This window comes from Protobothrops mucrosquamatus, unplaced genomic scaffold (assembly GCF_001527695.2).
Source record: "Protobothrops mucrosquamatus isolate PMUCROS unplaced genomic scaffold, P.Mucros_1.0 scaffold6056, whole genome shotgun sequence".
Classification (NCBI taxonomy): domain Eukaryota; kingdom Metazoa; phylum Chordata; class Lepidosauria; order Squamata; family Viperidae; genus Protobothrops; species Protobothrops mucrosquamatus.
The window spans coordinates 10,275-23,272 of record NW_015391895.1 but is presented as its reverse complement, the minus strand read 5'-3'; the positions used below and the strand labels follow the sequence as shown (position 1 = coordinate 23,272).

At 56.8% G+C, this 12,998-nt stretch overlaps 2 protein-coding genes across 3 annotated transcripts; one reads left to right on the top strand and one right to left on the bottom strand.

The window, feature by feature from the left end:
- The first annotated feature begins 228 nt into the window (after positions 1-228).
- LOC107300066 (collagen alpha-1(V) chain-like) lies at positions 229-2,422 on the top strand. The gene is made up of 4 exons (XM_015829410.1): positions 229-399; positions 737-814; positions 1,648-1,890; positions 2,276-2,422. Exons 1-4 carry the CDS (start codon positions 229-231, stop codon positions 2,420-2,422), a joined length of 639 nt encoding a protein of 212 aa, XP_015684896.1.
- Positions 2,423-4,661: 2,239 nt separating this feature from the next.
- Positions 4,662-11,641, bottom strand: LOC107300065 (vacuolar protein sorting-associated protein 52 homolog). Of its 2 annotated transcripts, none has more exons than XM_015829409.1 (15): positions 11,466-11,641; positions 11,203-11,353; positions 9,737-9,837; positions 9,367-9,499; positions 9,186-9,250; positions 8,843-8,963; positions 8,151-8,306; positions 7,308-7,426; positions 6,720-6,843; positions 6,293-6,388; positions 5,743-5,850; positions 5,569-5,634; positions 5,154-5,265; positions 4,954-5,072; positions 4,662-4,865 (listed from the first exon to the last, which is right to left on the bottom strand). In XM_015829409.1, the coding sequence occupies exons 1-15, from the start codon at positions 11,636-11,638 to the stop codon at positions 4,719-4,721; spliced, it is 1,791 nt and encodes a 596-aa protein (XP_015684895.1). In that variant the 5' UTR covers positions 11,639-11,641; the 3' UTR covers positions 4,662-4,718. The 2 variants fall into 2 exon arrangements, with proteins under 2 accessions (XP_015684895.1, XP_015684894.1); XM_015829408.1 differs by having other exon boundaries at positions 8,843-8,976; positions 9,193-9,250.
- Between the last annotated feature and the right edge of the window lie 1,357 nt (positions 11,642-12,998).

Below are 12,998 nucleotides of genomic sequence, written 5' to 3'. Positions count from 1 at the left end.
GGGGCTCTGGGCACAGGGAGGGGGCTGGTGTGGCTGGGGGGGTTCGTGGGGATCCTGCTGCCCCCCTCAAATGAAAACACTAAAAGCCGATGGCCCTGTTTCTGCCCTTTGGGCAATTTATGAAAATGAAGGTTGGGGTCCCGAAATAGTCCAGGTGGCACCCCTGGCGATGCTAGGCTGGCCCTTCTGTGTGTGTGTGTGGGGGGGGTCAACCAGTCTGGGCCCCCTATGTGGTGGGCACAGCCTGTCCGGGCAGGGGGCAGAGGGAAGCTGCGTTTCAGGGCGAAGAGCTTTGTCACGACCCTCTTCCGGGATGTGGTTTCGGCCTCGCCGTCACAGCTGCAGTTCTGTGATTGCCTCTTGGTCTCCCATCCAGGCCTGGCCCTGCTTAGCTTCCAAGTGAAGACCAAAAGGCTTTGAATGGGGCAGGGTGGCTGTGGGTCCCAGCCCCGTGTGTGTATGGGGGGGAGGACCCCTTCAGAAAGCCAAAAAGGGGGAGACTTTGCCTTTGGGGCCAGCCACAACGAGGCCCCGCTGCTCCTGGCTGCCCACTCTTTCCCTCTCTCTCTCCCTGTGGGTCAGAAAATCAAGCCACGCATGGCAGTGCGGGCACAGCTTATTTTGCCCCCCCTCCCAGGCTCAAGAATGACCCCAGATTTCCTCGCCTCTCCCCAAAATATCCATCCTTAGCGTCTTTCCATGGGAAGGCCGGTCCTTTGAGCGTTTCCCTCTACAGGTGCCCATGGCAGCGTGGGAGGAGGAGGAGAAGGAGACCCCCCCGAGGTGGTTCAGCCAGTTCCAGAAGGGCCGTCGGGTGAGTCCCCTGGCTGGGGGGGGTTGCTGGCAGTGGGTCCCCCCCTCGGTCTCTCCTGCACCTGAATCTCCCCTCCTGGAGGGTGTTGGGGGACACGCAGGAAGATTAGAATGGAATCATAGCGTTGGAAGGGACCTTATAGGTCATCCAGTCCAACCCCCCCTGCTTAAACAGGAGACGCCCATCCCAGAAGGCAGCCAGGATTTGCCGGGCAGGAGGGATGTTCATGGTGGGGGAGACCTCTTAGTTCAGGGGCTCTGGGGGGGGGAGTGGGGAACAGGGCTCTCTGCCCTGAAATCCTCCTTCCAGACTGCCAAATGTAGTGGCCAGTCTAGTGGGTCAGCTCTTGTGCTGCATTCACACAACACCCCAAGCGTCACCCCGAAGGACCTGGAGCAACCTTCGTGAAACTTGCCAAGCCCGGAAATGGGGGGAAGGGTGTGGAGAAAGTGGGGTGGCGGAGGAGAGAATTGACTTCCTTCTGGCTTCCCTTGGAACTTGTTGTGTTGTATGAACGCAACATGTTTGGTTAGCCCTGATCTGGGACGGGGGACAGGAACCCAGCAAATGGATTGGCAAATGGTTCCCCAGCGCAGGGCGCCGTGCGAAGGCCATCCATTTGCAGGGGGGGGGAAGGAGGGATAGAATCTCCAAAATGGGACCCTTGAGGCCATCCAGCCCACCTCCCCACTCAGGGCCCAGCGTTCTCTGCTTGAGGGCAGCCGCCCCCTCCAGTTCGTCAGCTCCCTGTTCTGCTCCGCTGGGTTTTTCCAGCAAGGGCAGGTGGGGTGGCTGACTTACTCCCCTCCGCAATCTTGGCTCCCCCCCCCCAGTTCTCCTACGTGGACGCGGCTGGCCAGCCGCTGGGCGTGGTGCAGCTCTCCTTCCTCCGTCTGCTGAGCATCTCCGCCCGCCAGAACTTCACGTACCACTGCCGGCACTCGGCTGCCTGGCACAGCCCGGAGTCCCCCGCCTTGGGGGGCTACCAGCGGGCGCTGCGCTTCCGAGGGGCCAACGAGGACGAGTTGAGCTATGACAACAGCCCCTACGTCAAGGCGCTGGTGGACGGCTGTGCGGTGAGCGCCCGGGAGGGGAAGAACCTGGGGGGGGGACGGGATCCGTACTCAGAGAGGGCAGGACGAAAGGCAGGCCTGGCACCTTGTGTCCTCCACCTTGATGGATTCGGGGGGGGGCTCTCAGATTATTTCTCCCACGACCGGCTGCCAGTGTTGCTTCCCTCCCATGGGGGGGTGTTCAAGGGCCCACCCTGGCACGGGTGGGGGCAGGTGGGCGGGTGGGAGAACGGACGCAGGACAAAGCAGATTCCCCCAAAATGGGGGTCCCGATGTCCCCCGTTCCCAACTTCCTAACTGAAAGATGGACTCTCAGCTTCTCTTCGGGGGAGGGGCAGTGACCCTCACCCCTGTGGTGACCCTTCTCTTCTTCACCCCCCCTCCCCAGGCACGGAAAGCGTCCAGCAAGACGGTCCTGGAGGTCAACACCCCCCAGGTGGAGCACCTGCCCTTGCTGGACGTGCACCTGACAGACTTTGGGGAGCCCGGGCAGGGCTTTGGTTTTGAGGTGGGGGCCGCCTGCTTTCTGGGCTAGAGGGGAGCCCCCCCAGCACAGCCGGCCGGCCTCGTCCGAGGAGAAGAAGGAGGGGGCCCAGCTTCCTGGTGCCCAGCAAACAGTGGAGACCATGGTGGGGTGTGTGTGTGTGAGGGGGGTCCAGCAACTGGAAGAAGATCCCTCTATTGAAGGGGTGCAGAGAGACCCTCCCCCCATGGAAGTTTTCTCCCTCCCAAATTCTCTCTGTGCCTCCTCCCCCTGCTGAATCCCCCTCGGGGCTCTGACCCCCCCTCCTCAGATGGACCCCCTTCCTGCTTCATTGCTTCCTGATAGAGACCCCCCCTCACAAACAGCAGAGACCCGGGCCATCATTGAATGCCCCTCCCACTAAAGCCCTGCTTAGCCCCGCCCACTTTAGCCCTATTGATGGCAACTTGTACCCTTACCTCTCCCCCTCCTTGAAGTCAGTGGGAGGCTTGAAAAAATGGGGTCCGAAGTCGCCCCCTCCCCCCATTTTTCTCTTCTTCCTCTCCCCCCGTCCACCCAACCCCCCCCTTCCTTTATCCCGCGCAAAAGTCCTGGGTATGAAAGAAAAGTTAAAAAAAAAAAGAAGTCCAAAGAAGAAAGAGGAAACCGTATATATTTTATTTTGTTTTTATAAAAAAAAGAAAAGAAATAAATTAATTATATTATTTAATGGAATCAATATTAAAAAGAACACTTTTTTTCCCTGCTGCAAATTTGTAATCTTGAAAATGGTGTGTGTGTATGTTTGCGTGTGTGTACGGGGAATGTGAGTTTGAGATCTCACTTCTGGGCTACGGGAAATTTAAGAAATATATTGAATTTTTCCTACAGACTGGCTCATGCTTTCCATCATCAGGGGTGTCCAACCGTGACCACTTTAAGACTTGTGGACTTCAACTCCCAGAATTCCCCAGCCAGACCACAAGCCTTAAAGTGGCCACGGTTGGACACCCCTGGTTTGGAACGTACCACACAGGATGTTTTCCCCTGCCTTGGAACGTACTACAAATGTAGGGTGTGCTGGGAGTTGAAGTCCACAAGTAAAGTGGCCACAGTTGGACACCCTTGGCTTGGAACGTACCACAAACACAGGATGTGCTTCCCTGGCTTGGAACGTACCACAAACCTAGGGTGTGCTGGGAGTTGAAGTCCACAAGCCTTAAAAGTGGCCACAGTTGGATACCCCTGGCTTGGAACATATCGCAGACACAGGATGTTCTTCCCTGGCTTGGAACGTACCACAAACGTAGGGTGTGCTGGGAGTTGAAGTCCATAACTCCCAGCACAACCTACGTTTGTGGTACGTTCCAAGCCAGGGAAGCATATCCTGTGTTTGTGGTTGGACACCCCTGGTTTGGAACGCACCACAAACATTTGTGAGTGTGCAAACTACTTTCCTGAGCCAATATGGAGTCTTCCTCCCTGCCTGTGGGTCCTTTGTAGCACAGGGGCTGCATCCCTAGAGTTTTAGAAGCTGTTTTTTGTTTGTGTATTGTGTGACTGTTGAACCACAGCTGATGTGGGAGAGGGGGAGGAGGGGCCAAGGTCAGCCAAAGGGGGCCACTATCACATCTTGTGGTAGGGAGTTCCATAAGTTGACCACATGTTGCATTGAGGGTCCTCTCGTGACCTCTAGACAGGAATGGAATAGAGGGGGGTCCCCAACTTATGTCCACTTGCTTAGCGGCCGTCTGACAGTAGCAACTTAACAATCCACCCTCATACTTAGGGCCGCTGCAGCATCCTTGTCGCAGTCGTGCGATCGCCGTTCAGGCGCTTGGCTTGCGTTGATGACAATTCTCTCTCGTGATCGCCATTTGCGACCTTCTCAGACGGCTTCCCACAAAGTCATTGGGGAAGCCTGCGGGAAAGACGGGCAAAGGGCAGTCCCTGACGTCTGGTTTAAATCGCGGCAGAAAAGATGGTAGAACTGGGTGAGGTGATGCCTCATTTAATGACCACGTTGCTCGGCAATCAATTTTCCAATCCCCGATTCCGATCGTACATCGAGGACTGCCTGTTATCTGGCATCCAAAATGTCACAAATGCTAAGCTGGGTCAGTGTTGTCACCGCGTTCACACACAAACAGACACCTCCTTCCTTCTTTAGCGAACGACTCCAGTTTGTGTGAGGCACACTCACCAGCAAGCTGTAATCGTGGTGATGGCACGGGAACGGGGAGAAGTGTGGGTGAGCCTGGTCCCCAATTCCAGCCTCCCCCCCTTCCCCCTCGGTCCCAAGGAGGCCTTCTGGGTCACAAGAGAGTTTATTAATAGGACTGTACAAGGGGGTGGGGGGCTTCTGCCCTCAGAAGTTGGGCCGGTGCTTCTTCACCTCGACCATCAGGTGGTGGATGTTGATGAGCTCCGAGCGGACGGAGAGGGCCTTCAGCGGGGGCAGTGCCAGGACCTTGTGGAAGCGGTGGTAGTACTGGATCAGCTGCGTCAGCGCCCCCTGCGGACGACAGTGGGCAGTGAGGAAGAGCTCGGCCCCGCCACTTCTGGGCCCCCGCCTCCCTCCCACCGGGTGCCCTGCCCCCAACCTGGATGATGGTGGTCCCGTTCTTGAAGTTGGTGAAGGAGCGCATCACGTCCTGGCTAAGGGTCTCCACCGAGGCCTTCCAGGTGGTGGCAAAGCCCCGCACCAGTTGCGTCACCCGGGCTGCGGGGCGAGGAAGGTGGAGTGAGTGTCGCAAGGACCCCCTCCTCCTCCTCCTCCCCCCCACGTCCATGCCCCACTCACCTTCCTCCCCTCGCAGGCGCTCCAGCTGTCCCCGCTCGGACAGCCCCTCCACCTCCTTCACGAAGGCTATCATGCCCCCGAACCCCGGGGCCAGGAGCTCCTCGATGAACTCCTGCCAGGGAAGGAGGGCTCAGCTGAGACAGAGGGACCCCTTCCCCACAAAGCCCCTCTGAGGGCATGGGGTGCCCCCCATTCTACCGAGTGCATCGATTCAAGCATTGCCCAGCACGACTCTACACAACGAGAACACGTCAGTCCTGCAACTGAGCCAGCGCTGTGTCATGCCTGGTGTGTACCCCACATGCCTCCCCCATTGCCCCAGGAGAGGGAAAGGCAGGACCCTCCCCCCAGAGGCCCAGTTGGAGACCCCTTGGGCTTCTTGAAGACGGGGAACCACCCACCCATCCCGGCCCACCTGAGTGCGGGCGTTCAGCAGCTGCTGGAACCCGTCCACCTCCTTGCTCTCCTCCACCGCTCGCTCCTGGGGAGGACAGAGGAGGAGGGATAGCGTGTGTGTGGGGGGGGTGAGGCTTCGTCCTTCTACCCCTCCCTCCTCTTGCTGGACACTCCCCCTCAGTCGCCTGCGTACCATCAGGACACCCAGCATCATGTCGTAGTTGTTAATGAGGAAGATGAGTTGCTCGGTGCGGGAGGAGAATTCAGCTGCCACACGCAGGACAAAGTTCTCCACTTCGGTCTGGGGGGGGAGGGAGGGAAGCAGGCAGCATCAGAGAAAGGCTCATCCCCCTCTCCAGACCAGCTCCCCCAATACTAGGAGGTGCAAGTCTCCCCGATACTAGGAGGTGCAAGACACCACCCTATGCCCAACAGCCAGACTGGAGCCAGTTAATAAGACAACCCAAGGAGAAGCAGGATACAGGGGAGGGTCAGAGGCTGCATTTGCCCCCCTCCCAGGAGACCCCTACATTTCAGCCCCTGGCCGGATCCAGCATGCAGAGAACCAGGAAACCGGACAGTTCAGAAATGTTTGTTACACCATGGATGGTGCCCCACGCAAACAACCAGAGGGTGGAAAGGTCCCCTTTCTCAACCCATCTGGGGAGGGGCAGCCCCCCCATCTCTGGGTCAAGCTGCTCTCCCTGCAAGGAAGGTCTCTCCCGTCCCGCAGAAGGGCTCACCTGGAGCTGCCCCAGCAGGGCCAAAGTCCGTTCGTGGGGGAAGGTCTGGTTGATGCTGACGATGGCCGAGGAGAACTCTGCGTACCGCCGGGTGATCTGCGGATGGGGAGAGAGCAGAGAAGCGGGGTGAGGGACTTCTGGGCTCTCTAGACTTGGCTACAGTAGCCCCCTCCTTCTTGGCTGGACCACGGGCAGATGGGCATCCAAGCATCCCTGCCAGACCCTTCCCCAGCTCTGCTCCAATCCAGCGCCAGGGTCCCCCTGCCCATCTCCGGCAACTGGGGAGCTGTTTGGCCATAAGCCCACCCCCTTTTTCAGTCCTCGCATTCTGCCCTGCAGGAGAGAAACTCAGCCCCCTCCCCACTAAGCAGAGAGGGGTGTTCACCCCTCCCTTCCCGAGGACAGGGCCGTTCCCGTGCATACGTACGTAGTGGGGACGCGTGTCAAGGAAGCCCAGCTTCTGGGGGTCCGTGCTCTGGATGCTGTGAATGTTCAGCTCCAGAATGTACTGAAATCGCGGCCAGAGCAGTTCCAGTAATGTGTCCCAGTACCTGGGGAGGGGAGGGAGGGGGGAGCATCAACCAGACAGAAGACACCTCAAAATGCGTTTGAATATTAGTAGCTCAGGTTGGTAGTTGGGCTGTTGGTTTGAGCTCAGAGCTTGACGCCAACGTTTCATCACCCTTCGAGGAGATACCGTCAATGCACTTTGAACTGTGCTCGTCTGTCAGAGCGCTGACCTTTAAATACCTTTTTACGTGATGCAAATGTACGCGACGAACAAGTAACATTCATGCCAATTTGCACCCCATAAAAAGGTATTTAAAGGCCAGCGCTCCGACAGACGAGCACCATTCAAAGCATACTGACGTCGTCTCCCCGAAGGGTGACGAAACGTCGGCAATCAAATTGCCAAGCTCGGAGCTCAAACCAACAACCCAGAAGACACCCTGCCTGACCCCATCAGCCCCCACTGGCCAAGGGAGAGAGTGTTGGGGGGGCAAAGGGGGCTTACTTGTCAATAGCCGGGACGTTGCGCTTGGCCACCAGGGCCTTGAACCGAAGGACGATGTGGATGCAGAGGAAGACGGCGATGCTGTCATAGCAGTCGCTCACGTAGGCATCCATGTGCTTCTGTGGGGAGCAGAGAGAGAGAGATGAGATGCACGGCAGGGGGCCCTGCTTCTCGGACCCCATCCCTCCCAAAGGATTCTAGGTCCTCGGACTGCAGGGCCCCTCGGGAGCCAGGCATGAAAGTCCCGTAGCCGGAAAGATCCAGAAAGAGGTGTCTCCAGGTTATGCCTAAATTTCAATTATTCTGAGTCCCTCGTCAACAAAAAGCAGAAAGAACAGAATAACAGAGCTGGAAGGGACTTACAGGAGACCCTAGAGCAGGGGTAGGCAACCTTGGCTCTTTTATGACTCGTGGACTTCACGAGTTGAAGTTCTGGGAGTTGAAGTCCACGGGTCATAAAAGAGCCAAGGTTGCCTACCCCTGCCCTAGAGCATTCCTGACAAATGCCCATCCAGTCTCTTCGTAAAAGTCTCCAGTGTTGGAGCACTCACAACGTCTGGAGGCAAGCCGTCCTATCAGTTAATTATTCCCGCTGTCCGGAAATTTCTCCTTAGCTCTAGATTGGTGCCTTGATTAGCGCCCACCCACTGCTTCTTGTCCTGCCTTCAGATGCTTTGTAGGTTTGATACCCCCCCATCTTCTTTGCGGCAGCCCCCTCAAATATCGGAGCACCGCTGTCGTGTCGCAACTGGTCCTTCTTTTCATCAAGTTTCATTTGATGCCCGCAAGGCGTGGTCTAGCCGCCCACGCCTCCCACCCCCAGACCTGGCTGCAGATGCTCACGAGGAACATGGCGAGGGTCTTGCCCATGACGGCGTTGAAAAGGTCCAGGGCGGGGGTCCCGGCCACCAGGAAGAAGTCGCAGAGGAACAGGTACTCGCGGCAGCTGTTGTCCAGCAGGGCGTAGTGTTGACTCCGGAAAAGCGACTCAAAGGGATACTGCGCAGAGGGGGGAGGCGACACTGGCAGGACCCTCGGGGTAGTGCCTCGGGATCCTCAGCGCTCCCCGGCTCCCATCCCTCCCTCCTCCACAAAACTCCATTTCTTCCAGAGACTTCCCATCGGACAGAAAAAGCAAGCAAACCCCAAATGGAGGGACCTGCGGGTCCCCGGACTACAACTACCCTCATTCCCAACCAGGCTCTGCTTGAGAGGCTGAAGACCTGCCAGTCTGGAGGAGGGCTCTGGGTGGCATGAGGCTCTTCTACGTAAACCAAAGGGACCCCCAAATGACACCGAAAGGCAGCAGCTGCTACTGCACCAAAAAGGAAAGATTAGGGAAGGCAAGAGCTGAGGGACCCCCGTGCCTCAAGAAAGCCCCCTACCCTAATTTGTCTTGCTGACTGGGGGGAAGGGGGCATGTTTAGCAAATCCTCTGGGTTCTCCTGGGAGACTCCCATCTTAATCAGTGTAAGGCAGCCACACACACAACCTGCAGCCGCTGCGGTCCCTGCCGTTTGAAAGGCTGGACTTACTCGGACGTCACTCTTCTGCGCTGAGTGGGGGACGATGATGGGGCCCTCCAGCTCGGCGCTGCTGATCACGTTCCCCCGGTTCCCCAGGGTGAAGATGGTGTTCCGGCTGCGGAGGGAAGGCTTGGAGAAGAAGCGTGGCCAGCTGCCGTCAAGGACCACTCCGTGGCGAAAGTGGATACCCTGTCCGTCCCCGGGTCAGTGTCCTTCCTTCCTTCCCCTCCCTCTGGCCATGCGGGGCAGCCCCAAATACGAGCCAGGAGGGGTGCAGATGGGGGGAGGACTGGCTGCAAGCCCCCCTTGGCTGCTGGTACGGTCACCCCCTCCCCCGGGGTCCCCCCAGGAAAGGATATCCTTCTTGCCGGTGTCTTCCACTCCCATCAGGTCGTCCTTCTCAGCCACCTCCTCGTACTGCAGGTTCGGGAGACAGAAAACGGGGTCGAACTTGCTACGACGGAACGGTGGAGGGGGAGGGGGCCCTGCATTGGGGGGGAAGGGAGACCAGGCCCCCTGCCCAGGGAACTCACTTGGAGTTTCATCAGGCGGTTGGTGTAGGACTTGAAGTAGCTGAGGTAGATCTTGCTCATGGTGTCCACGTACTCGTCCCGGACCTCCTTGGCGATGACCCGCTCGTGGCCCAGCAGGAACTGGTAGAAAAACCTGCCACCAAAGAGGAGGGATTTCGCTTGTTCCCCACCCCATAGAAGAGGGAGGTGGGCGTCCCAATTTGCTCTCTCCAAACCCAGCGTGAACGTCTGCAGAGAAATACCTTGAGCTTCTCCTGATTCTCCCAAGGCGAGTGGGATCGTGCCCAAAGCATTCTGGGAGGCCGACCGCTCCCCAGAAGCCCAGGGCATGCTGGGAGGAGACGTGCAACCGCTTGGCCGAACCTCCTACCTGTACTTAAGCAGGGCATTCTGGGGGATCTGGTAGTTGGTCATGGGTTTGCGGAAGGAGTAGACTTTCTGCAGGATGAATTCCCGGATCTTGGCTACCGCCTGGCGGAGGAAGGAGAACCACCCATGGGGCACCTCTAGCCAAAGGCTGGGGCACCAGCCCCCCCCCCAAGTCTGACCCCTTCCCACCCACCCATACACCTCCCTGACAATTCTGCAGCCAGAGGCTTGCAGGAAAGTGGGACCATCTGATGCGATGGGCATACGGAACAACCTTGAGGAACCTCAGCCAAAACTGCGACAACAGATAAAAGAAACCAGAGTCTGGGCCAGAACGGTAACCCGAGAAAGCCACTAGTCCTCACAAAGATAGAATGTGAGAGCTGCCATCCTTCACGTGCACCTATGCTTCACTATCATGTTTCCCCAAATATAAGACCGGGTCTTATATTAATTTTGGCTCCAAAAGGTGCATTAGAGCTTATTTTCTGGTTAGGCCTTATATTCGGGGAAATACGGTACTAAATGTGTCTGTCTGGCTCAGGGGTAGGCCACCTTGGCTCTTTTATGACTCAGGGACTTCAATTCCCAGAATTCCTGAGCCAGCATGACTCAGCTTGGAAACCTCTCCCTTTCCCCTCAGCATGGCTGGCTCAGGAATTCTGGGAGTTGAAGTCCACGAGTCATAAAAGAGCCAAGGTTGCCTACCCCTGGTCTGACTGATGATCTTCACTGGGGCTTATATTACGAGCATCCTGAAACATCACGCTAGGGCAGGGGTGTGAAACTGCCAGCCCACGCACAAGTCGGTTGCATCATGCGTAGGCCGGGCCCACCCCGGGTCCGGCAATGCGAAAAAAAGTCGCGATACATTGCGAGACATCATGTGACACGGTGAATTTGACACCCGTGCGCTAGGGCTTATTTTCTGGCGGGGTCTTATTTTCAGGGAAACCCGGTAGATACCAATGGGAGGGAACTGTGGGAAGATGGGGGGAGGGAAACCGAAAGCAATCTCCGAGCCGACCTGAGACATCCCAAAGCTGCGGACATCTCTCCGCCTAACCAACTGTTGCAGGGTGAGTTACTAAAACAGCTTCTTCGAATACAACTGGACAACGGGGAGATAACCAGAGGGTTGGAACAGAGAAGGGAAAGTTAACTAGGGGTCTTTGCACACAAAGTCTTAGATCTGGCTTTGCTACGTAACAACCACTTCGTTTTAGTAAAAAAGTAACAAATGGAGTCGAACGTGTTTCTTTCCTAAGGGATCAAGCTGGGGCAGGTCGGACACGGAGGAAGGGAAGGGGAACAATTCTTCCCGTTACTTCTTACAATAAAAACGTTTCTAGCTGGTGCACCTTTGGTTTATGAATCCGGTCTATCTTGCAGGAACAATGTCTGCAGAACAGGAAGAAACGGGGGCCCTGCCGGAGAAGGAGGAAGGGAAGGCACCCGGCTTCTCACCTTGGCCTTCAGCTTGTCCAGGATGTCCGCCACGTCCGTGCAGGCCATGGTCTCGCGGAATGCCTGCTCCTTCACGGCGTTGATCTTGTTGTTGAGTTCATGCAGCTGCTCCAGGAAGGCCTGGTCGGTCACTGGTGTCTCCAGGATGGTGCTGGGGGACGGGAGAGGGAGGAGCATCAACCGGGCGTCCTCTTCCCCCCACGCAGGACTCCCCCACGCTCTCCCTTCTCTGCCGGGATGATGGGCCCTCTGCCCTGCCGGACCTGATCATGACGTTGGGCACCACCAGCTCGTCCACCAGCTGGGAGAGGCGCCCGCGGACGGCCTGGCGGTTGCGCAAGCGGACGTTCATGGCGACCGACTGCTCCTGCAGCGTCTGGATCTCACAGCTGATGCTGCTCAGGTCGGACTGGAAGGAGCTCAGCATGGCCTCCATGCGCTGGGGAGAGGATAGGCAGGATTTATCCACCTTGCACACACACTTGAGTCAGCTAGACTGAGGGAAAAGCACTCCGGCGTACGGGAAACAGGTCTGGATCTGAGGTGCGGATCAGCCAACCCCACTTCTGCAAAGAGGGGGAAGAACCCGCCCAGAAGCCCCCACCCCTTGCTATCTAAGGACTCCTAGGAGAAGCCCCACAACGGGCCCTGGGTGAGGACGGGGACAAAGGGCTCCTCCCCCACCCTCCATGTTGGCCTTGGAGTCTCCCGGTCCTGCCACGCTACTCGGAGCCTTCGTTCACACGGCAGAAATAGAAATATAGAAAGAGAAATGGAAACACAGAAAGAGAAATATAGAAATAATATGTCAGAGCACGCACAGTCTTATTGCGCTGAGGTAACCCAGGAGTAAATACAGTAAACAGTGGTTTGTATTAAATGGTGATTTATGTTACATATCTACAAACGTACGCTAGAAACAAGATACGTAGACGTGGTCATTCGGCAAACTCTAACACACAGCAGTTACAGCAGGAAACGGAGGAGAGAAAGACTATCTAGCAAAAAACCTTCCCATTTATACTCAAGCTCTTAAAGGGATACAGATTCCTGCTGAGTCGTTCCTAACCTTGCATCATTCATCTCACACGATACAAGCTGGTTAGCTTCTAAATCAGGGGTAGGCAACCTTGGCTCTTTTATGACTCGTGGACTTCAACTCCCAGAATTCCTGAGCCAGCATTCTGGGAGTTGAAGTCCACGAGTCATAAAAGAGCCAAGGTTGCCCACCCCCGTTCTAAATCATTACCTTGACATAATAAAAATAGAGCTGGAAAGGACCTTGGAGGTCTTCTAGTCCAGCCCCCTGCTCAAGCAGGAGAGGCTATACCCCAGTGACCATCTCTAGTCTCTTCTTAAAAACTGCCACTGATGGAGCGCCCACAGTTAAATACGGTTGGTGTGCTAAGTGGAAGGAGCCGGAGTCAAGCCGTTGCAGGGTCAACTTATGCGATGGGGGCCAGTGAGTTCGGGGAGCAGTAACTGTGGACCACGGTATCATGCTGCGGCGCCTCGTGGAGTTGGGAGTGGGAGGCACCGTTATGCGGTGGTTCTCCTCCTTCCTCACCGACCGCACGCAGTCTGTATTGGCAGGGGAACAGAGGTCGACCCCAAGGCCCCTAACTTGTGGGGTGCCACAAGGGTCGGTCCTCTCCCCCTTATTGTTCAATATTTATGTGAAGCCGCTGGGGGAGATCATCCGTGGCTTTGGGGTGGATTTCCATCAGTACGCTGATGATACTCAGCTGTACATCTCCACCCCAGGCCACCCCAATGATGCCCTTGACGTGATGGCC